Source organism: Antechinus flavipes, chromosome 1, assembly GCF_016432865.1.
Source record: "Antechinus flavipes isolate AdamAnt ecotype Samford, QLD, Australia chromosome 1, AdamAnt_v2, whole genome shotgun sequence".
Taxonomy (NCBI): domain Eukaryota; kingdom Metazoa; phylum Chordata; class Mammalia; order Dasyuromorphia; family Dasyuridae; genus Antechinus; species Antechinus flavipes.
The window spans coordinates 96,368,955-96,393,461 of record NC_067398.1 but is presented as its reverse complement, the minus strand read 5'-3'; the positions used below and the strand labels follow the sequence as shown (position 1 = coordinate 96,393,461).

The following is a 24,507-nucleotide window of genomic DNA, read 5'->3' as shown; positions in this document are numbered from 1 at the left end:
AATGGAACTCATTAAAATTTTGAAGACTGCCAAAAGAAGGGACGAGAAATGGGAAAATCGACTTGAATAAAGGTGAGAACTCAAGCTGGCGTCAAGGGAGAAGACCGAAGTTTGTTAGAGCAGAAGATAGACCTTCTGGATCTCTCGATTCTCTAGACATTTTTTACAGAGGAAGCAAAAGAAGAACACAAGTGAGACGTGAAATGACTTGACCAAAGGTCATCATTCCAAACGAGGTCTCCTAGTCCACGTGCGCGGCTCTTTCCACCACGCCTGCGCAGGTGCTCCCTCAGAATCCTTCGAGGACGCGCGTACTGAACCTGGGAGACTGAGGGAGGTGGCGAGGTGATGGTGCGGGGGGAGGGGAGAAGGGGGGGGAGAAAGGGGACGGAAGTGGGAGGAGAGGGGATGGAAGTGGGAGGGGAGCTGGGAGAGGCAGCGCGAGAGCTAACTGGACGAGGCGGGAAAAGAGCTGCGCACGCGCAGTTTGAAGCTCCGGTGGTCCCGGGATGGGGCTAGGGAGGGCGGAGTTTCGAGAAGGAAACTTGACCGGTTAGCGGCCGGCTTGCGGTGGCGTCGCGTTCCCCGCCCCCCTCAGGCCGTTGGTGCTGCTCTCCCCAAATTTGGGGCGGGGGGCGGGGGACACGCAGGGCGGGGTGCGTTCCGGAGTCGCGCGCAGCGGGCCAATGTGAAGTTGACTGGCTGGGCTGAGGGAAGCCCTGGCTAGGGAAGGTGGCGGCGGCGGGCGGGGTGGCGAAGGGGCCGAGGCCCGAGTCGGGGGCTAAGCCCCACCAGGCATTCCCCCCCACTCCCTCTCCCGGGGGGAGGAGCTCTGTGGAGGGAGCGTCTTTGGACCCGTTGCAGCTGCTGGAGGAAGAGCTGAGAAGCGTTCGGGAGGAGCTATGCCAGTGCCAGGTACTGAGGACTCCACCTGGCCTCGGCGCGCTGGGCTCCCGGGGCCTAGGGCCATCCAGCTCCCTCCTCCTCCTCCCCCTGTCCCTCTCCCTCTTCCCCTTATTCCTCTCCCTCCTCCCTCTATTCCTCCCCTTTACCCTTTCCCCTCCCTCTCCTTCCATCTGTCTTCCTCCCCCTCATTTCCCCCATCTTCCTTTCTTTCCCTCCTTTTCCCCTCCCCCATTCCCTCCTTTCTCCCCTCTCTCCCCCCTCGTTTCCCTCCCCTTTCTTCCTCCTCTTCTCCCTCTCCTTACCTCTTGCACTCCTTTTTCTCTTCTGCTTCCTTCTTCTTCTCTTTTTTCACTTCCCCTCCTCATTGCTCCTTCCCTCTTTTTCTCTTTTCTCTTCCCCTCCCCTATTTCTTCCTCTCCCTCTTCTCCTCCTTCAAATCCTCTCTTCCTCCTTCCCCTTTCCATCCCTCCTTTCTAGTTCCCCCTCTCCCTTCTCTTCTTCCTTCTTCTCTTTCTGTTTTCCCTCACCTCCCCCTCCTCTTTCCTTATTCTTCCTCCCTTCCCTTTCTTCTCTTTTCCCCTCCCCTATTTCCTCCTTCCCCTCTCCTTCTCCCCTTTTTCTCCTTCCCCTTTCCACCCTCCCTTCCCAGTTTCCCCTCTTTCCCTTCTCTTCTTCTTCCACCTCTTCTTTGCATTCTCTCTTCCTCCTTCCCCTCTCCATCCCTTCTTCCTAGTTCTTCTCTTCTTTCTGTTTTCCTTCACCTTCTTCCTCTTTCTTTATTCTTCTTCCTCCTTTTCCTTCTTCCCCCTTCCCCTCTCCTATTTCCTCCTCCTCCCATTTTTCTCCTTCACCTTTCCATTCCCCCTTCCCAATTCCCTCCTTCTCTTCCTTCTCTTCTTCCTTCTCCTCCCCTTCATCCTCTTTCCCCTCACCTTCTTCCTCTTCCTCTCTCCTTCTTCTCTCTTCCCTTCTCCTATTTCTTTCTCCACTGACCTCCTTCCCCTCTCCTTTTCCTTCTTCCCATTCCCTCCTTCCCTTCTCCCCTCACTCCTCCCCCTTGTTTCCCTGCATTCCTCTTCTCCTTCCTCTTCTCTTTTCTTCCCCCTCCTCTTCCTTCCCATTTCCCTCTTTCCCTACCCCCTCCCTTTCCCCCCCTAGTTCCCTCCCTTTCTCCTCCTCTTTACTCTGTCCTCCTCTTCTGCTCTCTCCACACATTCCTCCTTCCTCTTCTCCCACTCCCTCATTCTTTCCACCTTCACAGGACTGAGCTCCCAATGCATCATTCTCATCTAGAGACTAAAGAGTTTACAGGAACTAGTAGAGATAGCTTATTCTTGTTGCCTCCTCTGACAGACTAAGATCCAGAGATCCAGAGAGGTGAAGGTGGAGTTGGGATTCCCAGGCCTTAACTCCCAGGAGCCTAAGACCCTATTTGACCTTTCAAGCCTTGCTCTCACCTACCCTTCCCTCTTCCCCACTTCTGGCTCCTGCAAGGGGAGCAGGGAATGAATGGATCATAGAGTTTCAGAACTGGAAGGACAGATGAGAGGTGGAAGTGGAAGCGACAGGACTTGGAAACTGACTAGGTCTGTGGGGTGAGAGAGAGCAAGATTCTGAACTTGGGCAACTGGAAGCCCTTTCAAAATGAGGGGTATATGTGGGAGGATTTCTAAGGATCCTGCTTCCTCAGAATCCTTTGGCTTTTTATCCAAATGACAAGTCCTGGGGGTAACTAGTTAGTGTGATTTGGTACTGTAGAAATAGAAAATAGTATGTCAATGGGAAATAGGAATTGGTGAAAGGAAAGCTGATGATTATGTTGATTATTGTGAACCTACAATTAATTCATTAATTAGTTAATATTTAAATGAAACTATTAATGATAGCTATAGCAGAAAATTCAAATTTATATAGTTTTAGGACTTATAAGGCCTTCTTGGGTCACAGCAATTATGTGAAGTGATACTAGTGCTTAACACGGTGCCAGGCATTTAGTGTAAGCACTTAATAAATGTTTATTATTTTATATTTTACCAATGAAAGAAGATGAATGAAGAAACTGAAACAGAGGTTAAGTGACTTACCCAAGGACTCCCAGTTCTCAGTATATTGGCCTTAAGCCTTTAGTTCTTCAACTTTTATTAAAATTTTTCCTTCATATAACCAGACAAATTTCAGCCAAGGGCTTGATAATTTTGAAGAATGATTCATGAAGACCTGGAACTTCTCTACCTCCTCCTTGTTTTTAACAGTATTTGCAATTAATCTTCAGAAAAATTTCCATAGCTCTTGATTTACATGACTGTGGACAAGCTTTAATATTGTGAAAATCCCCATAAAACAATTATTTAATTATTTAAATAATTTGGTGAGAAAGGAAAAACTTATAATGTTTCCTTTCTGTGTGAGGGAAGCAGATCATAGTAGGACTAACTTGGCTATGTTTTGCTCTCTAAAAGGATTATGGAAAGTTGATGCCATCTTCCCTTCTACCTGTTCCAGCTATTCTATTTTCCTTTCTTCAATACATCTTCTAGATTGCTTTGTTTTGATTTTGAAATTTTGATGAAACTATAATGTATTTGAGGGTGAAAGAGAAAAGGGAATTAAACATTTATATAATACCTGCTATGTGCCAGACTCTGTGCTAAGCATCTTTGTATCATTTGATCCTTAGAACAGCCTTTTGAGGTAGGTGGTACTGTTATCTCCAGTTGTGAAGATTGAGACAAACAGAAGTTATTATTATCTTATAATAAATGTGTGATGTTGAATTTGAATTCAAGTTTTCCTGACTTCAGGCACAGTGTTCTATTTGTTCAGGGTGGCTACTTCCTCCAGAAATATTAAAGATTATAATTTACCACAATTTCTCCATGCTGTGTGGCTCTCATTTGTCTTTGTGTAATCCTCTACTAGAGTCTTCCCATCCTATCAAGAGTTTTCCTTTAGTTCTCTTGATAGCATACCAGTCAAGAACATGCGATTTTCATTGGCTAGTCTTCACTCTTATTGTATGACTAAGTCATTTCCACCACCACCCCAGTCACTGAGAGCATTTTTTGTTATATATCTTAAACATTTCTTCTCAAACAATCAGTTCCATAATATAATAAAAAAGATGCTTGCACATGAAACTGCAAATCTGTTATATATCACTTGTATTCCTTTTAAATATATAATAAATTTATCATGTAAATTCTCCTGTGCTTTTACACTCCATTAGACACGAATAGGAGTGTACATTGTGTGTGTAAAGCTGTTCTATACATGTATTTACCAGTTCTTTTTCTGAATGCAGATAGCATCTTCCTTCACATGTGTTCTTTACTGTCAATTTAGGTATTTTTAGTAGTTAAAATGAATTATTCCCTTAAAGTCATTCCTAAAATAATATTCTTGTTATTATATACTCTTGGTTATGCTTATTTCACTCTTCATTATTTATACAAGTCTTTCCAAATTTTCTGAAATTATTAAGCTCATTATTTCTTATATCACAATAGTATTCTATCACAATCATGTACCAAAATTTGTCACCACATCATGGGCATCTAATTTCTAGTTCTTTGCCATCCACAAAAAGAGCTGCATTAAACATTTTAGAACATACAGGTTCTTTTCCTTTTTTCTCTAATCATATTTGGAAACAGACCTATTAGTGGTAACGGGTATAAACAGTTTAATAACTGAATTCTGAACTGAACTCATTTTTCAGTAGGAAGGGGAATTGCTTTTGGATATGAGTATTGCTTTTTAAATTAAAGGACTTAAATTCTCTTTGTAGTAAAGACACCCACGATTTAAGATTTTTTATTTTTTAAAATGTTTTTCTTCATTTTATTTTGACATCACAGATATCAATAATTATTCAGACAACTCCTTTTACAAAATTCATATTCCCCTGAAGATAGATTATCTATTATTAATGGGTCTAAAGGAATATGTCTTTCAGTTTTGGTATTACTTGACCAAAGGTTTATTATGTCTTCATATTAAATTTATTTTTATATATTTTTTATTATAGCTTTTTATTTACAAGTTATATGCATGGGTAATTTTACAGCATTGACAATTGCCAAACTTTTTGTTCCAATTTTCCCCTCCTTCCCCCCATACCCTCCCCCAGATGGCTGGTTGATCAATACATGTTAAATGTTAAAGGATAAATTAAATACAATACAAGTATACCTGTCCTAACAGCATATTGAATTATTGACATTGTTTTAATCATTGTGTATATTCTATATTTGAGTCGTTTCTTTTCACCCCACATCACTTTCATGCAAAATCTCTTTGGTTTCTTCGTATTCTTCATATTTGGTATTCCTTTTGGTACTCTGATATTCTATTATATTGAAAGACCATAATTTATATAGCCTTCAATATTTTTCTGATGATGTCGTATGACTTTGATCCATAGAATGCCACAGTCTTTAAAGAATTTAAGTTGTAGTTCACCCAAAGGACAGTAGTGAGTATGAAAAGGTATAACACATTCCCACTAAGAAACTGTACAAGAAAAGTGCTGTATAAAGGGTTGAGAAAGTGATACATGCATGCCTGGAAAAGATTAGTTCCTCTATAATATAGAGAGACTGACCTAACATATGTGTGGACCTGATGTTGGCCTTCGAACTCATGTAATGTCAAAAGATCCAGATGAAGCTGAGTCTCTTAATGGATATACTGCTGATAACCTACAGAAGACTTATAGGAAGCTATAGATAAGAATGAGCCAAGAAGAGATGATGTGATTCAGTTCAGTTTGTTTAAGTTAACATGCCTTTACAATGCTAGTCAAATCATCTAGGCCATATGCTAGGCACCTGCCATGGGAAAATCATTGTGCTAGATTTTAGAGAGTGAAAGGCAAATGAAATGGTTCCTGCCATCAATTTGTTGATAATCTAATGGGAAGGAAGCAAGTATACAGATAAATGCCTCTTTTGATAGGAACTGAGGGTGATCCTAACCTTGACAAAGATTTTATTCTTCAGGAAAAAAGATAATACACAAACAACTATAATGTACAATAATACATGAAAAATATGTTAGATGCAAAATGGGATCTATTGAATGATCTTACTGGGAAACTCTTTTTTTAAATTTTATTTTATTTAATAATAACTTTGTATTGACAGAATCCATGCCAGGATAATTTTTACACAACATTATCCCTTGCAATCACTTATGTTTCGTTTTTTTTTTCCCCTCCCTCCCTCCTCCCCCCCCCCCCAAGATGGCAAGCAGTCCTATATATGTTAAATATGTTGCAGTATATCCTAGATACAATACATATTTGCAGAACCGAACAGTTCTCCCGCTGCACAGGGAGAATTGGATTCAGAAGGTAAAAATAACTCGGGAAGAAAATCAAAAATGCAAATAGTTCACATTCATTTCCCAGTATTCCTTCTTTGGGTGTAGCTGTTTCTGTCCATCATTTATCCAATGAAACTCAGTTATGTCTCTTTGTCAGAGAAATCCACTTCCATCAGAATACATCCTCATACAATATCGTTGTCAAAGTGTATAATGATCTCCTGGTTCTGCTCATCTCACTTAGCATCAGTCCATGTAGGTCTCTCCAAGCCTCTCTGTATTCATCCTGCTGGTCATTCCTTACAGAGCAATAATATTCCATAACATTCATATACCACAATTTACCCAGCCATTCTCCAATTGATGGGCATCCATTCATTTTCCAGTTTCTAGCCACTACAAACAGGGCTGCTACAAACATTTTGGCACATACAGGTCCCTTTCCCTTTTTTAGTATCTCTTTGGGGTATAAGCCCAGTAGTAGCACTGCTGGATCAAAGGGTATGCACAGTTTGATAACTTTTTGGGCATAATTCCAGATTGCTCTCCAGAATGGCTGGATTCGTTCACAACTCCACCAACAATGCATCAGTGTCCCCGTTTTCCCGCATCCCCTCCAACATTCATCATTATTTTTTCCTGTCATCTTAGCCAATCTGACAGGCGTGTAGTGATATCTCAGAGTTGTCTTAATTTGCATTTCTCTGATCAATAGTGATTTGGAACACTCTTTCATGTGAGTGGTAATAGTTTCAATTTCTTCATCTGAAAATTGTCTGTTCATATCCTTTGACCATTTATCAATTGGAGAATGGCTTGATTTTTTATAAATTTGAGTCAGTTCTCTATATATTTTGGAAATGAGGCCTTTATCAGAACCTTTAATTGTAAAGATGTTTTCACTGGGAAACTCTTAAAACTAGGGAAATCAGTCAGTTGAACTATTTGACAGCTAATCAGATGGATGATATAAGAGAGTGAGGAGACATGTATTAACACATTTTACATTTACTTTGTATTATGTTACACATTAGACAAATTATATACATGTAAGACTGAAATTATGAACTTGATCATTTACCTATTGTAAAGATTGTACAAAAAATTGTATGATTTCTCTGGATTTATGTCCCACCATTGCGCTTGAAAGCTAGAGGCCTTCAGAAACTCAATTTTCTGCTGTAGTGGGTAGCCTTTGTGAGAAGACTGTTTTTAGGTTTTGAAGCTTTTAAAAAAATTTTTTTTTAGCGCTATAGATAATATCCTGACAAAATAATATGAAACCTCTGTCTCTCTCTCTCCTCTTCATGTGAATGAATTTCAATATCCTTTCGTTTCTGGAAGTACTTACCTCCAAGTTATCATCCCAGATCCCTACCCTTTTATGATTTGCTTATACTCTTCATTTTTCTCAGACATCTTAAAGAAATAGAAACTACTTTTCCTTCTCAAAGGCAGTCTTGGCTGAAGTTAAGTCTTTGGCTTCTATCTTTTAGTCTGCCTTTTCTATTTCAGAGCCAGAACTCTCTGAGTACCTCTCTTTCTCTCACAGTAAAAACCTACATGAGTTTTTATCCTTGAATTATTAATTCACTTCTCATTCCTTTTCTTTTCCTTATTTCCTTAATCACCTAGTCATTAGTTTCTTAGTTCCTTGCTACCAATTGATGATTTTTTTTTGATATTTCTTTGCTCAATTGTTTTTGAAACAATACCTTCATCTGGCCCTAGAATTGAGAGGATTTCCTTCATTGCTTAGATTTTTCTTGTTTACTATACTTAAGGTACTTAAAAAAATAAACAACAACTAATCTTGGATTCTTTTTGGACAGATTTGGAACATTTGCTATTCTAAGATCTGTCCTGATGATTTTTACTTTTTTTTTTTTTTTCTTTTTTTAGGTTAGAGAGCAATTTATTAATTTATTGTAGAGTATGATTTTTACTTTTCAGATGATTATATCCCAATCCTTTTTTTCCTTCAGACAGGAAATAGTTCTGGACAAATTGAATTGTTTCCTTGTTAGTTAAAGGCCTTCTTCATGCCTGCTTAAAATATTTATTGATAAATATCGAAATTCTCAAGATTAAGCAAGACATTCCTTAGCAATTAAAGTTTGATGTTTCTTTAATAATTCTTTGGTTTCTGTCAACCAATCAATATTTTGCTTGCTTCTTTCAATACTGTTGGATGATTTTCTTGAATCATTTCCTTGTATGGTTTTCAAGTATTTTACTTAATTTTTTTTTCTAGAAAAGCTTTGATAACCAAATTATGAATCTTTAGGATTAGATGCTTTGATTAGTTTTTCCAATGCCACAATTAACTTTATTATTATTATTTCACAATTTATTTATCCAGATCTGTATTTACTTGAGTTTTATATACACACTATTCTTTTGTTGTTTTTTTCTTGCAATTTTGTTTCATTGAAGAGACTGTTGATAATCTGTTTAAATTGCCTACTTTCTCATGTTTGTATTTTTTTTTGAGAACTTTATTTTCTTCTTTAATTTCCATCAATTAAAATTTTGCTTTTTTCCTTTTAATCCATTTAAGTTTGTTGCTGTTGATTATTTAATTCTGGAAAGCCTATAGATGTTTTTGTTTTCCTTTCCTTTTAAGTGTTTGTATCTATTTCTTTTAAGTTGTGCACGCTTGTGACCTTTCTTTGTTGTCTTGTCTTATCTTCCTTTTTTGAATCATCTACTTCCTTTTTTCCTTGAAGAGAGTAGAAAGGGGGTTTGACTTTCTTTGTTAACCTCCTTATTATTCCATTCAATACTTGTCTTCTGTTGAGGTAGGATTGGATCAGAAGTTTTTTCTGGTCTTTCTTCCAGACTACTTATTTTTTCTTCCAGATCACTGTATCTGGGTACTTTTCACAGGCATCCTCAGGACTTTGTGTTGGGGCAAGGGTTTTTTTTTTTTTCTTCTCCTGATTAAAGGATTTGATTGCAGTTGAGTATTAACATCTTCCACATGCATGGATTTGCTCTATTCTGCTAGGTCTCCAATGAGGTTAGGTGAAAGAACTGCTTTTGTCAGGCCATTCTGGCTTAGTGCTGTGGAAGTGTGGTCTTTCATATGGAATGAAAGATCCATGGGAGTCAAGGTAAGGTAAATGATGAGGTATTTGAATTTTTAAACAGCACTCTGCTATTGATGACAGGGTACCTTTACATCCCAGTTGGAGATATGATTATTTATCTAGCATTATAATTTTGCTGAAAGGAATGGGGAAGATGGAAAATATTGTAATTATGATAGGGAATATATTTTTAAAAGTTTACTTAAGTGCCCTCTTTCAGCTTATAGTATACAGTTTGGAAACTAGGGATCATCATACTGGTGCAGTAAATAGAGTGCTGGATCTGGGATCAGGAAGACTCATCTTTCTGAGTTCAAATCCAGCTTCTGACACTCACTAGCTGTGTGATCCTGAATAAGTCACTTAACCTTGTTGGCCTCAGTTTTCTCAGCTGTAAAATGAGCTAGAAAAGGAAATGACAAACCATTCTATATCTTCCTTTGCCAAGAAACCACAAATGGACTCACTAAGAGTTGGACATGACGTGATTGAAATTACTGAATAACAAGAATTCCTTAATTTATAATTATTGCATTAGAAAGCATGATATTTAAAATGAGAAATTTCTTTTATTTTTTTTTTTTAAGGCTGATAAAGAATTTGTGTGGTCTTTATGGAAGCGCCTCCATACAGCAAACCCAGATCTCACAGAAGCAGTCAGTCTGGTTGTGGAAAGGTAAGTCCTAGGATTAGTTGTAGTAATATTTGGTTTAAAGGCTTACTCAGTTACTAACTGTAGCAGGACGTGATACTGAGTTATTTAAAGCAATTCTAATTTACTTCAACCTATTGAGAGTCTTCCCAAGCTGGAAGAGTTTTGAGGAGAAGCTTGGAAGCTTGGTGATGAATTCTATAATTTCAGATCAGTCAACATCATTTTGGAGAGATTCATCATCAAATTGACTGCACAGTGATTTTTTTTTTTTTTTTGGCCACGGTAAATTGTGAAGAAATTTACTAAGAGAGATGATCTGTGTCAATGGAAGAAATGTCCACGTCATTGAAATCTTTGAAGTATTAAAGACTTCATTTTAATTTCTTTGTATTTTTCCTTCAGTGTTTAAAAAGTCATTCTGGCATATGAAGTAGATTTTTTAATAAAAGTGTGTGTGTGGAGGGTAGCTAGATGGCTCAGTAGATAGAGCACCAGCCCTGAAGTCAAGAGGACCTGAGTTCAAATCTGGCCTCAGATATTTAACACTTCCTTGCTGTGTAATTATGATAGGGAATATATTTTTAAAAGTTTACTTAAGTGCTTTATTTCACTTAATTCCAATTCTCTTAGAAAAAAATGTGTATGTGTTTTTTAAATTATTATTATTTATCATGGTATCATTACAGTCAGATGACCTTAATAGCTATCGGGCTTTATCAGTGTATAGGTCATAGATTTAGAGCTAAAGGGACTTGAAAGGACCAAATCCAACCTCCCATGTTATAGATGAGGTAACTGAGGGAGAGGTGAAGTGATTTGCCCTGGGGTCACACAAATAAGTCAATCTTTTTAGTGAGATTTGAGCCTTTATCTTCCTGATGCTAGGTCTAATACTTTAATTACTTTGGGCTTCTTTTACTTAGAAGGGACACTTTTAATATTCTACCTTGGCTACTTTTTGGTCTTCCTGTTACTTTTACTTCCCCTTATATCTCTCTTCTTTGAAGTCTCTAGGCCTAGCTCAGGTCCCATGTCTTCTATGAAATTTTGATGACTCCTTAACTCCCAAAATAATATATTCTTCATATTTTCCATAGTTTCTCTGTACCTTTCATTTAGATTTAACCATAATTTTCTATAGTTTATAGATGTTAGTGAACATACCATTTTTTTTTCAATTGATTGTAATCTTCTACAAAGCAGTATCTATGATCATGTCTATGTTTTTATATGCCTTTCTTATTTGGGGAAAATACAACAGAAGAAAAAATGCTTGTTTAGAGGTCATCCTCCTTTTCTCCCATTTAACTTAGCTTAGATTGAAATATCTTTAATTTCCACTGAACTCTGTTAATGAGGGACAAAACCACTTATTTTTAGATAAGATTTAAGTATCATCCTTAGAGAAGGACCAGTCCTGCCTGCAGGTTTCTGGAAAGTATCTTAGAATTTTGTATCAGAAACCTGAGACATCCTGCAGACAACATTTATAATCTTCAAAGGGACTATAAGTTAACAGGAGAGTAACATAACAACATTTTACTATGTAATAGGAACTTGGGAAAATGATTGCTACATTCATAAGTGTAGTTACACTTGCATACAGTGCCATAATTAAATGGCTGAGACCTTACATTGCTGCTTTAAAAAGAGATTTAATCTTTTATGACTTGTTCAGTCTTCTCTATTAGCATCTCTAGGTGACCCTTCTCTATGCTAAAAGCCTTAGCCTTTCTACAAGGCACCACTGATCTCAATCCCTTCTATATTCTCTAGTAGATTGACTTTACTATAATGTCTGGGCTAGCTCTCTGGAGGGCCTCATGATCAGTCAAAGTCCTTGGTTTTTAGGAGGAGAAGTGAAGGAGGCAGGCAAACTGCCATGTGGTTTGCCAAAGATGAATTCTGGACTCTGGAGCCTGGAGCCTGAAGTCCTCTCTCCTCAGTGTGCTGAAGTAGAGAGGCACTGACCCTTTCCCTCAGCTCTCCAATCCTTGCCTCTAATTACCCCATCATAAACATACAGCAAGGGCCAATCCTGAGGAGAGCCATCATATCACCATATGTTTATAGAACCATTATTACACCTTGAGTAGGTAATTAGCCTTAAGTGCTCTGCTGTCTTAGATTCAAATACACCTTTTCTGAGTTCCAGCTCTCTACACTTTACCATCTCTAATCTTCAGTTTCTTTGTATTGGTTGTCTTCTCCTTACTATTTATGAACAAGTAGTCCCATTCTTAATTCTCCATTATTCTTGTTAGCTATTAGCTGCTGAACTTCTTGGAAAACCATTTGTAACTAGTTGCCTTCATTTTCTCAAATTATTTTTAAACTTTCAGTTTCATCAATTGGCTAAAACTACTTTTTCCCCAAAGTTATCATTGATCTTCTAATTGCCAGATTGAATAAACCTTTTCTCAATCCTTATCTTTCTTGACCTTTCTTTAGTCTTTAACCTTGTCGTGGTCTTCTAAATATTCTCTCCACTCTTAAGGTTTCATGATACTATTGTTTCCTGTTTGGCTATTTCTTCTCAGTCTCTGTGTCATGCCCATCAAATGTCTGTGGTCCTATTTCGGGCCTTTCTCTCTTTTTATTCTGTATAGTCTTATTTAATGATCTTATCAGTTTTCATGGGTTTTGCAGAATCACCTGCAAATCACCTGGAGAGAGAGATGAAGTGATTTGCCCTAATATATCCAACCCTAATACTTTTCCTGAATTCACGCCATAATTCCAGGCCCCATATCATCAACTATATTTTTTACATTTGAAATTGGGTCTCCTGTAAGTATTTAAGTAAGTAATCCAAAACAATATTTTGCCTCCATGACTCCCTTCTTTCCATCTTTCCTAATACTATCAATGTAATCACCAACCTCCTTGTCAACCATGCTTACAAATTTGTGTCATTCTGAATTCCTCACTCATAGTCACCTTAGTTGGATAATCTATTGTCACATCTTGTTTTTATTTTCATAGCATCTGTCATATATGTCTCCTTTTCACTCACATGGCTGCCACTCCAGTAGAGGCTTTTGAGAATAAGACACATCTTTCTTTGTACCTTGAGATTTTGCTCTGTTATCTTGTAAATTACTGTGAAATATCTTGTCATCCCTCAGTAGTCTTTTTGACATTATCGAAGTAGCCATTGACTCTGACCCACTCTGTTAGTTAATTTATGCTTTGCTAATAAATTGATTGTTTATATATCTTGGAATGTAGCTTGGAATGCTTTACTTCAAACTATCTTTGTTTACAATTATGACAACTGGGGACTTGTCTGGGATTGGCTCCCGAAACAAACTCTTAGGGGAACCCTACTCTCTCTGTCCTGTTCCTCCCCCAAACTGATGATATTTTTTACCTAGTGATAATTTTTATTGGGAGGGGGTATTCTCCAATGACACCCGCAGTGGAGACCTGACTTTCCCTTCAGTCTCAACTCTTCATCTAAACTGGGAAAAGTTGCAACTTTGTTTATGTCTCATCTTGGGATACTGTTTGTACTCAGTGTGATTATAATTGACATTATAAAGCCTGGCAGATTGCCCTAAGGAGCTTAAACCCTTGAGAAATATTTTCCTTCTTCAAGGAGGAACTCTTGGCTTATGAAAAGAAAGTTTAATATTCTTTCAGGGAATTATTAAATCTTAGAAAATTTATTTTCTCTAAGGGGGTTCCTGACTCAGTTCTTAAACTTTTGAAGAATTCTCTTTTCGAGAGAGATTTTAGTTTTACAGCTCAGAGGGATACATACTTCCCATTTAAGAAAAGGATGAGTGTGATGACCGCGTATTTAAAATCAGCCAGAGTCAGGAATTCAGGTTAAGGGAAAAATCTTCAATCTTTATTGAAATGAAGAGGTGAAAAAGGATTGCGATAGCAATATGGGCAGACAGGAAGCCAGCTAGCAGAGGGGGATTGGAGATGAAGGGCTGTCGCAATGGCAATGCGAGCAGCTATGTCCAGATGCCAGCCAGCAGTCTCTCCTTCCACTTCCCTTTCCACTCCCTTGCCTCCACCCACCAAAAATGTCATTTCCTATACAACACATCAGGACTTGCACAAAGAATGGGCCGGGGCCATTCTTTCTCTAAGCATATATATTAATAGAGTATGGTCCAATTACTATTTAGCCTCACAGGCTTGGGATCTCAGTGCATCAACTCAAGCCTCAGCCCATTACATCTCCCGCTTTCTTTTGTTTTAGAACACAGGTGGTCATGCCATCCCTGACTCTTCAGGGAGGTCAGAGCCCCCAAGGGGAGGTGAGCACACCCTCCCTGACTTCTCAGGAAAGCAGGTGAAAGCACTGAAAAGGAAGTGATCACGACCCCCCTGACTTCTCAGGAAGGGAGGTGAAAGCACTAAAAAGGAGATAATTACGCCCTCCCTGACATCTCAGGAAGGGAGATGAAAAGCACCAAAGGGAAGTGGGGGTTGCTAGCAGGTTCTTATTGAGCTGAAGGGTCTTATTATGCATAAACCCATCAGCATGGGAGGTATTACACAAGCACATAGCAGTGACGCAGAGGCTATTAGTGATGACTCTCCTCACAGTCAGTGCAGGCTTGATGTGGTGTAACAAACATGAATTATACGCACAAGTAACGGTATAACAATATAAATCAACATGTTGTTGTAAAAGATTGCCAAAAGTCCTAGAAGGAGAGTATGTAAACAGCAGTCACACATACGCCTTCTTCAGCAGCCAAGAGATAGTCCAAAACCAATCTATTGTCCATTGCTTCACATATCAAGGAATCCAGTGATTCCCCCAAGTTTTTGAAGTCTTGCAAAAGTCTTTTTATTTCTTAGAAAATCCAATGATTCCTGAGGGCTTTCAAATCTTATGTCTCAAAGAATCCGATGATTCCTGAGGGTTTTCAAGTCCTACAACAATCTTATGTCTCAGAGAATCCAATGATTCTTGAGAGTTTTGAAGTCCAACAATTTTCTGTGTCCATGAGTCAAATGCCATAACTGCCACGCTCTTTCAATGGTGAGCACAATCAGCAACAGAACCACCTGATGTTTCTTGGGTCTTCTCCTTCGTTTCAAGGGTCTGCTCTGTCTCTCTGCGATGGACGAGGCGAATACGGCTTGTTGACACCCATCTGATTCCTTCTCCACCTGTAGAGATACAAGCAAACCCTCTCCCCCAAGCAATTAGCCTATCTGCTCCCTTCCATTCACCACTTTCTGGGTCTCTCCACATCACCTGGTGATTATCTAAAGATAGTGGAGCTGCTCGCACTGGACACTGCCCTTCCCATGGGTTATAAAACCTGTCTACCAGAGCCAGTGCATCTTTGTCAAAAATCAAGAAGTTAATAGTATAAAGGGTTAGATTTAGAAGTTCTCTAGCATTACCCGTGGTTCCCCCTTTCTTTTTTTTTGGAGCAGCGTCTTAATATCTCTGTTTCTCTTCTCTACTATTGCCTGTCCTTGAGGATTAAAGGGTATGCCAGTGGTGTGTAAAATCTTATACTGTGCACAAAAGTGTGCAAAATGTTTGGAGGTATATGCAGGACCATTGTCTGTTTTTATTGCTTGTGGCACACCCATAATGGCAAATGCTTGCGTGAGGAATTCAGTGACCACTCGGGCTATCTCTTTTGCTGCTGGTATGGCAAAAGTGAATCCTGAAAAGGTGTCTACCACAACATGGATAAAAGACAGACGACCGAAAGATTTATAATGGGTCACATCCATTTGCCAGATTTCATTGGGTCTCAAACCACGAGGGTTCTTCCCTGGAGGCAGTGTAGGAGCGTGGAAAGGAAGGCAAGCTGTACAGCTTTTTACTATGCTCCTAGCTTCCTTTTTTGTTATCCCAAATTGTAAACGCAAAGCTCGAGCAGCCTGATGGTATTTAGAATGGGATTCCTGGGCCTCCTGAAATAAAGGCGTACTGGCTAACATAGTTAAAAGGCTATCTGCCTTTGAATTCCCATCAAAAATAGGGCCTGGGAGTCCACTATGTGAGTGGACATGGAGGATATAAATCTTACCTGGATGTTTTCTCCCTTGCTCCTGAAGTTCCTTAAAGAGCTGATATATATTAGAAGCTGCAAATTTTATATGGGCTGTGGCAATTCTTTGTACCATACCTACTGAATAGGCTGAATCAGATATTATATTTATGTCTCCTAGGTAATAAGTGAGAGCTAACATGATTGCATGTAATTCGTTCTGCTGAGTAGACTGAAAAGGAGTTCTGACTACTCTCTTTATAGTTAAGTCATGAAAGTATACAGCACAAATATTGTGTTTGGACGCATCTGTAAAGATAGTTGGTCCTTTAAGAGGAACTTTAGAAACTTTTTCTTCAAGAATCCATTGCCAATTATGTAATAGTCTGTTTATCTTTAATGGAGACCCATGTGTAAAATTTGGAGCCATGGCTAATAAAATTTGCCACTCTGGGATGGTCTCACAACACACATTAATTTGTGTATTGGTGTAAATGGTGTATATCTTATCAGGTCTTGCCCCAGATAATTGTACTGCTCGCTTAATGGCCTTTAACAAAATTCTAGCCACAAGCACTGGGTAAGGAGTAAGGCTTTGTTCTGGTTGTGCCGGGAAGTTCACCCACTCTATCACACTAGGCGCCAAATGTGATGACCGCGTATTAAAAATCAGCTGGAGTCAGGAATTCAGGTTAAGGGAAAAATCTTCAATCTTTATTGAAGTGAAGAAGTGAAAAAGGATTGCGATAGCAATATGGGCAGACAGGAAGCCAGCTAGAAGAGGGGGATTGGAGATGAAGGGCTGTCGCAATGGCAATGCGAGCAGCTGTGTCCAGACACCAGCCAGCAGTCTCTCCTTCCGCTTCCCTTCCCACTCCTTTGCCTCCACCCACCAAAAACATCATTTCCTATACAGCACATCAGGACTTGCACAAAGAGTGGGCGGGGGCCATTCTTTCTCCAAGCATATATATTAATAGAGTATGGTCCAATTACTATTTAGCCTCATGTGCTTGGGACCTCAGTGCATCAACTCAAGCCTCAACCTATTACAGATGAGAAAGAGGGGATAACCAAAATATATAGAGCAAATTCAACCTAAGATAATATAAGTCCCAAAATTGTTTCAAAAAGGGCTTTTTGTTTTTGTGTTTATGCACTAATTTCTTTTTTCCCCCCACTAATTTCTTTTTTGAAGCTTTATTACTACTATTTAATATCTGGGTGTTTTTCTTCTTTAAAATAATATAAAGGTTATTTCTGGGGGAGAGAGCAGGTTTCTTGGGGGAGGTTTTTTGGAGGCAGTCTTAGTTGCAGTTGAAAGTAATAATCACCCAAATGCAGCCAGCTGGTAAAAATACAAACGTTTATTTTCTCCTTCCAAATTAGCCCGGTTAGTTGAGGCCTATCTCTCTGCTTGGTTCCAAGAGCTCTTGCAGATTGTACTTTGCTTCTCTGCCTCTGCTTTCTTCAGCCACCAGACAGCCAAGTGGAAAAATGGAATGGATTTCTCTTGCCTTGGAGAGAGGGCTTCTGGCGTAATTCCGCTGAAATCTATCCGAGAGCCTCTGTCTGTTTCTTTTAGATGAGAGAGAGGAATTGTGGGATATGAGAGAGAGAGATTATGGGTTTTCTCCCATAGTGCTCTCTGGACCTAAGAGCTTCAAAGGAGGTGTGAATTCACAAAGTTACACAGTTAACTTTGTGAATCTCCCATACTTGTGAACTCCAGTGAGTAAAGGTGTGAACACAAGCATTGTACCAATTAGTTCTACTTAGTACCTTGTTTCAGGTTCTGGCCCAAAACATCTTCTTATAAGATTAGATCAATAATCTATCAACTCTAATGAGTTATAAGTTTGTAACGATTCCAACAAGATGGTCTTGAGATTTTGCCCTAAAATACTGGCCTCCATTTGCTCATAAACTGAGTCCCTGGAAAAAGGATTCAACCTATGGAAATCTATGCCTATGCTGGAAAAATATGGCACTATCAACCCAGTTGAAGAAAGCAAGGGTCAATAGGGGAACTTTGCACCCTCCCAGGAGGAATTCACTTGTATACAAAGGACCCATGTCTTGGACAACTTCTGAGATAACTAAAACTGGCCGCCTGCTTGAATGCCATGAACTGTTAGAGGGATTCCTGTTTTGAACTCCTGAACCTTTATTGAATCTATGAACCAAGGACCAATCCCTCTGATGAGGCTACTCAGCTGAACCATGTAGCTTTTTGTTTTTTTGGCAATGAAAAATAACCATGGACATAAGTATAGTCATAATAAGACATAATCAGCCTTAACCATAAACTAGTCATGAATTGTCTTTGTGGATCTTAAAACTGTAGTTTGTTTTAGGAGAAGAAAAGATTACATATAGATTGCTTTTATTATTTTAGGGAGGGAGATTTTTTTTCACTGTAGTTTTAAAAGGATCAGATTGCTAAAAGTCAACTTCAGTAAGATTCCAAAGACAATTTACAATTTGAACTTTTTTCTTGACCTCGAAAGAAGAGAAGTTTGTTTAAATCAAGGGGCAACTTGAGGATGAGTGAAACTTAATTCTAACTTTTAAGTAGTTTAAATAAAATAAATTTTAAATATTAAATATAAAACCATAGTTATTTGGGTACTAAGATGAAATTTTGTAGATTATGGCTGCTTGTCCTGTCTGTTTTAGAAATTATTTTTCAGTTTCTAGAAGAACTTTTAAAAAATAGATTGTGCAAAGACTCCAAGCATTAAGCAGGTCTAAATTTCAGTGATCCACCCACTTAGCTTTGTTAGCCAGGCTTAAAAAAAATTGGAAACATTTTTGTAAAGAATTGCCTAGGGTGATATAAGAAAGGAATCGAGTTAAAAGATACAGCCCAGCATGTTTATCAAGTAAAAGATAAGAAAAAAAGAAAAATCTTAAGCATTGGACCCAGGCCAGATGTTTCTACTATCTGAAAAAAAGTCGTGTTAAGAATTGTAAAACATGAGGTGGGTATATTTGTGGAATTTGTATGGCATAAAGAAGGACTTGAAGAATAAAGATAGTCCTTAAAATAAAACTAGTCCTGGGGAATAGTAAGTATAGATTATAGCTGATGAGCTTTATTTTCACATTGCCACTCAATATTTAATACCAGAACAATATGTTTAAAAACTGCAAAAGTTGGTTTTTGTCAGTAAAGCATACTTTAATCAAGATTTCTCTATATTAGCCTTGAATGCAAACAATTTAGAAAGACAGAAATTAATATTTAAAATGCATGCTACTGTTGTAAAAACCATTGTACAACCAATGCTGTTAAGAATTAAAAAATGCAACTGTCTTGATTTGAAATTAGAGAATATTATCTGGATATTTTAAAGAAAGGAGGGGAATATTAAATCTGCAAAGAAAACTCTAGATTCTGAAAAGTATAAAGTAGATCAGCTTTTAATCACTCTTCTCTCAGAAGAGTGATAAATTTAATGTTTTGAAGAGGGAAGAGAAAAGAGAAAAATTGAAACTCTTTGCAAGCATCAAAAAAGACAGATTGAAATTGAAAATGGCTTTTGGATATCAGTGAATTTTCAGCAACAGTTGACATTTTAATTTTTTCTTGGCATTCTTAAGAATTCTTAAGAATTGCCTCCTGAAAGAAGCAGTATGTATGAACCATTTAAAAATAGGTGTGGTTTTCAGTTTGCAAGAATGTTTTGTGAAATTAATTGTTAAGTAAACCAGAAACAAAGATCTAAAGATATAGACATTTAAGACAGAAAAGTAAGGAGAGGTAAATGGTACAGTGGATGAAACACTAGCCCTGAAATCAGGAGGATCTGAGTTTAATCAAACCCTTGGATGCTTTAGCACTTACTAGCAGTTTGATCCTGGGCAAGTCTCTTAATGTAAATAGAAGTAAGAGAATAATTTATACTGTAACAGTAATTCTTACAAGTGCAATGGCCAATCACAATTCCAGAGGACCAATGAAGAGATGGATTCAAGAAGTAGAGACATACTTTTTTAAAAAGTATCTCCAATTTGGAAATTGATTTTACTTGACTATGAACTTCTATTTGTTTTGCTTTTCTTTTTTTCCATTAGATGTGAATGGGAGGGAAAATAGGGATAAGGATAAAGTAGCAAAAGATAAAAAAATATATATAAAGGGTATTGGAGCATCTTTTAAAAAATGTACAGAAGAAAACAGAAAAAAGGCCAGAAAGAATCACAGACAATAGTAGAACAGCTCTGAAAGTTGCGTGTTGGATTTATTATACATTTCTTTTTTTTTAATCTTTTTTTTTAATATTTTATTTAATTTAATTTAATAATAACTTTATATTGACAGAATCCATGCCAGGATAATTTTTTTTACAACATTATCCCTTGCACTTGTTTCTGTTCCGATTTTCCCCCTCCCTCCACCCCCTCCCTTAGATGGCAAGCAGTCCTATATATGTTAGATATGTTGCAGTATATCCTAGATACAATATATGTTTGCAGAACTGAACAATTCTCTTGTTGCACAGGGAGAATTGGATTCAGAAGGTAAAAATAACCCGGGAAGAAAAACAAAAATGCAAATAGCTCACATTCGTTTCCCAGTGTTCTTTTGGGTGTAGCTCCTTCTGTCCATCATTTATCAATTGAAACTCAGTTAGGTCTCTTTTGACTTCTTTCTTATTTATTTTGTGGTTTGACTTATCTAATTCTGAGAGTGCAAGGTTGAGATCTCCCACTATTATAGTTTTGCTGTCTATTTCTTCTTGCAGCTCTCTTAATTTCTCTTTTAAGAAATTAGATGCTACACCACTTGGTGCATATATGTTTAATATTGATATTGCTTCATTATCCATGCTACCCTTTAGCAAGATATAGTGCCCTTCCTTATCTCTTTTAATTAGATCAATTTTTGCTTTAGCTTGATCTGAGATCAGGATGGCTACCCCTGCTTTTTTGACTTCACCTGAAGCATAGTAGATTTTACTCCAATCTTTTACCTTTAACCTGCATGTATCTCCCCGCTTCAGGTGTGTTTCCTGTAAACAACATATTGTAGGATTCTGGCTTTTAATCCATTCTGCTAACCACTTCCTCTTTATGGGGGAGTTTACCCCGTTCACATTTATGGTTAAAATGACCAATTCTGTATCACTTGCCATCTTGTTAACCCCGGTTTATGCTTTTCTCCCTTCTTTCTCCTTTCCCCTCCTTCCCAGTATTAAGCTTGTGAGCACCGCTTGCTTCTCACAGCCCTCCCTTTTTAGTATCCCTCCCCCCCGCCTTAGAGTTCCTCCCCCTATCTTACCCTTTTCCCTCCCAGTTTCTGTATTTCCTTCCACTTAACTTATTCCTTCCCTTTTCACTTTTCCCTTCTCACTTTTCAATGAAGTGGGAGAAGTTTCACCATAGATTGAATATGTCTAAAATTTTTCTCTTAAAGCCAATTCTGAAGGCAGTAAGATACCCACTATATTCATCCCCCTCCATTCTTTCTCTCAGATATAATAGGTTTCCTTTGCCTCTTCATGAGATGTAGTACCCCCACTTTATCCTTTTTCTGGTACAATGTCCTTTCCACATTTACTTTCTAGAACAAGGTATACATGTATTCTTTATACATCTTTATAGCAGAAATATAGTTCCCAAGATTAATCTAATGTATCTCAGCAGTGATCTTTTAAAAAAAAAAAAGGCACTAGATTATCAAGAAATCCAGAGTTTATTAGTCAGTTTAATCCAGTCTTGGGCTGCACAAAAAATCCAGAGTGTATAGTTCTGGAAGAGTTTCCTCTAGGAAAGTCAAAATTGAGTTTTGTGTAAATAATCTGGAAAAGATTATAACTTTCCTAGGGGAGAAGTCTCAAAAGTGATTTAAGAACAGTGAAATACTCTAGTTGGGAATTTGGGGAGAAGGTGGTAAAGACCTGATTGGTCAGCCATCTAAAGAACTTTGGGGATGCTGAAATTTGCCATTTCTTTCAGCCCAGACATACAAAGGGAGATGAAAGTAGCAGAAACCCAAGAGAAATGAGGTCCAAGGACATAAGAAGAGAGAAGAAAATACCTCCTGCGCTAAATGACAAATCAGGAGCTGAGACTAGAAAAATGAGTAAACAGACGATGTCAAACTTTGTGGAAAAAAATACAATGGTTTAAGAGACTTTCAAAAAGAAAATCCAGAAGAGAATAACTCCACAGAGATAGGCCTAATATTGGGGAAAATAGTTTGGCTAAAAGGATAAAATGGCTAGTGGGAGAAATGAAATGAGAGATTTAAAAACTGATATTACAACTCTAGAAGAAAAAGTGAAGTCAGCAAGGTTTTATTAGGGAGTTATTATATTCCAATTACTTTGCTAAGAGTTGGGATATAAAGTAAGAGGAAAATAGATTCTCTACTCAAGAAGCCTTTAGTTTAAGGGTAGAGATAGCATATAAACAATTCTTTAAAAACAAGATATATACTGAATAGTTTGGAGAGTCTCAAAAAGAAGTTGTTTGCATTAAAGTGAACTAAGGCCTGTAAGTTCCTATAGACGATGAGCTTTTATGAAGCAGGAGTTGGATGAAGAGAGAAAGCATTCTAGGTATGACTCAGATAAAGTACACAGAGTAGGAAGATATGAATGTCTTGTGCAACGAAGTTAGTTTCAATTTTTGATTGAGTAAATGGAGGAGGATTAGGTGTTAGACTGAAATGGTAGAAAAGGCCTAGGTTATGAAAGGCTTTCATAATCAGATTTTATATTTGATTCTGGAGATAATAGGGAACCACTGGAATTGATTGATTAGGTATCTGGCATGATAAAGCTTTTAAAGCCTATAACATTGATAGTAAGCTGGAGATTGGATTAAAGTAGGATTGCTCTGAGAGGCAGGGAGATCGACTAATAAGTAGCTGTCATAATTCAGGTGTGAAGTGATGAGAAACTGTAGCAGCATGGTTGCAGTGCTCAAGGAGAAAAGGGAGTATAGGTAAGGGATGTTGTAAAAGCAAAATTTATAGGATTTTGATATAGAAAAGTGGGGTGGATGAAAAATTGACAAGTTGAGAACGATACTTAGGTTTCAAGCCTGGGTAACTAGGAAGATGGTGTTATTCTTAATAGTAATAGGGAAGTTAAGAGGGAAGGACTTAAATAGAAAATTAATAAGTCCAACTTCAGATGTTTTGAATTTAACTTGTTTATAGGACTTCTAATTTGAAATATCTAATGGGAAGTTGGAGATGTAGGAGTGGAAGTTAGTATGGAGGATAGGGTTGAATAAGTGAATCTGGGACTCATTGGCATAGAGATGATATTTAAATCCATGAGAGCTGATGTGATTGCCAAATGAAATAGTATGAAAGAGTTTTGGGAGACATTAAACTGAAGGTGGAAAACCTTGCCAAAAAAAGTATATTCCTAAAATTAAAAGAGAATAACCAGAAATTAATGACTCAGCAACATTAAGAATCTTTGTTTATTATCTGTCTAAAATAGAAATTGTCTACTATAAAACCAACTGTTCTGGAAAAAGATGATTTGAGAGTCATCAAATTCCCTTTTAAAAAGTTTGGATACCATATTTAAAGAAATCATAAATGAGACACTTGAATTTATTAGAACTAGAGGACAGTATAATTGTTGAAAGAGTCTATTTTATGCTGAAAACATAAAATGGAAACTTGTAGGAATATCAGCTATAATCCAGAGCTGCTTGATCAAAAATAAAATAATTCATTAGAAAAAAAAGAATTCAAATATCAAAGAGTCATACTCAGGATCATACAATACTTGGCATTAAACACTATAAAAGAGACTAATTCTTGGAATATAATATTCCAGAAAACAAAATACATGCTTGCAACCAAGAATGATCTATGAGACAAGAGTATATATAGTTCTTGATGGAAAGATGGATTTTTAATGGGTTAAAGGATTATAAAACATTCCTGATGAAAAAATAAGAATTTAGTAGAAACTTTGAAAATGTTACTTGTTATTGCATCTTTTCAATTGTGTTCATTTCTTATGACCCTGTTTGTGGTCTTCTTGGTAAAGATACTAGAGTGGTTTTCTATTTCTTTCCTTAGCTCATTTTACAGATGAGGAATTAAGGCAAACAGATTTAAGTGAATTTCCTGGGTCACGTAAGTTGTGTCTGAGGACAGATTTGAACTCAAAAGGCAGAGTCTTCTTGATTTCAAGCCCAGTGCTCTGTCTACTGTGCCATCTAGTTATTGAAATGTATACACATGAATCAAAATAAAAATAAAAACTAAAAAGATAAATGCAGTTGAACAATTGGAATGGGGGGAAAATGAAATTCATATATTCTAATGGAGCATGTGAGACAAGTGACCCTTCAGAATCTTAAATATCTTCAAAAGTCACAGAAGAGGTTAAATAAAACACATTTGGATAGGGAATTATTTTGTATTGGTAGTTTTTAGAGAGTAAAGAAAAGGAAAGTAAAAAGGAATAAATTATGGAAAAAAGGATAGAATTTATTATACTTTACAATTGATGTCCTTTAGAGGAAAAGTAAAGAAACATGGAAAAATTGCTTGGGAAGTGTG

At 37.6% G+C, this 24,507-nt stretch overlaps 1 protein-coding gene across 1 annotated transcript in view; it reads left to right on the top strand.

Annotated features, from left to right (window-relative positions):
- The first annotated feature begins 408 nt into the window (after positions 1-408).
- Positions 409-24,507, top strand: part of CNTLN (centlein) — a 446,067-nt gene continuing 421,968 nt past the window's right edge. The window contains exons 1-3 of the mRNA XM_051970804.1: positions 409-498; positions 718-915; positions 9,911-9,999. Coding sequence (XP_051826764.1) covers positions 409-498; positions 718-915; positions 9,911-9,999 — 377 coding nt within the window. The remainder of the gene's footprint in view (positions 499-717; positions 916-9,910; positions 10,000-24,507) is intronic.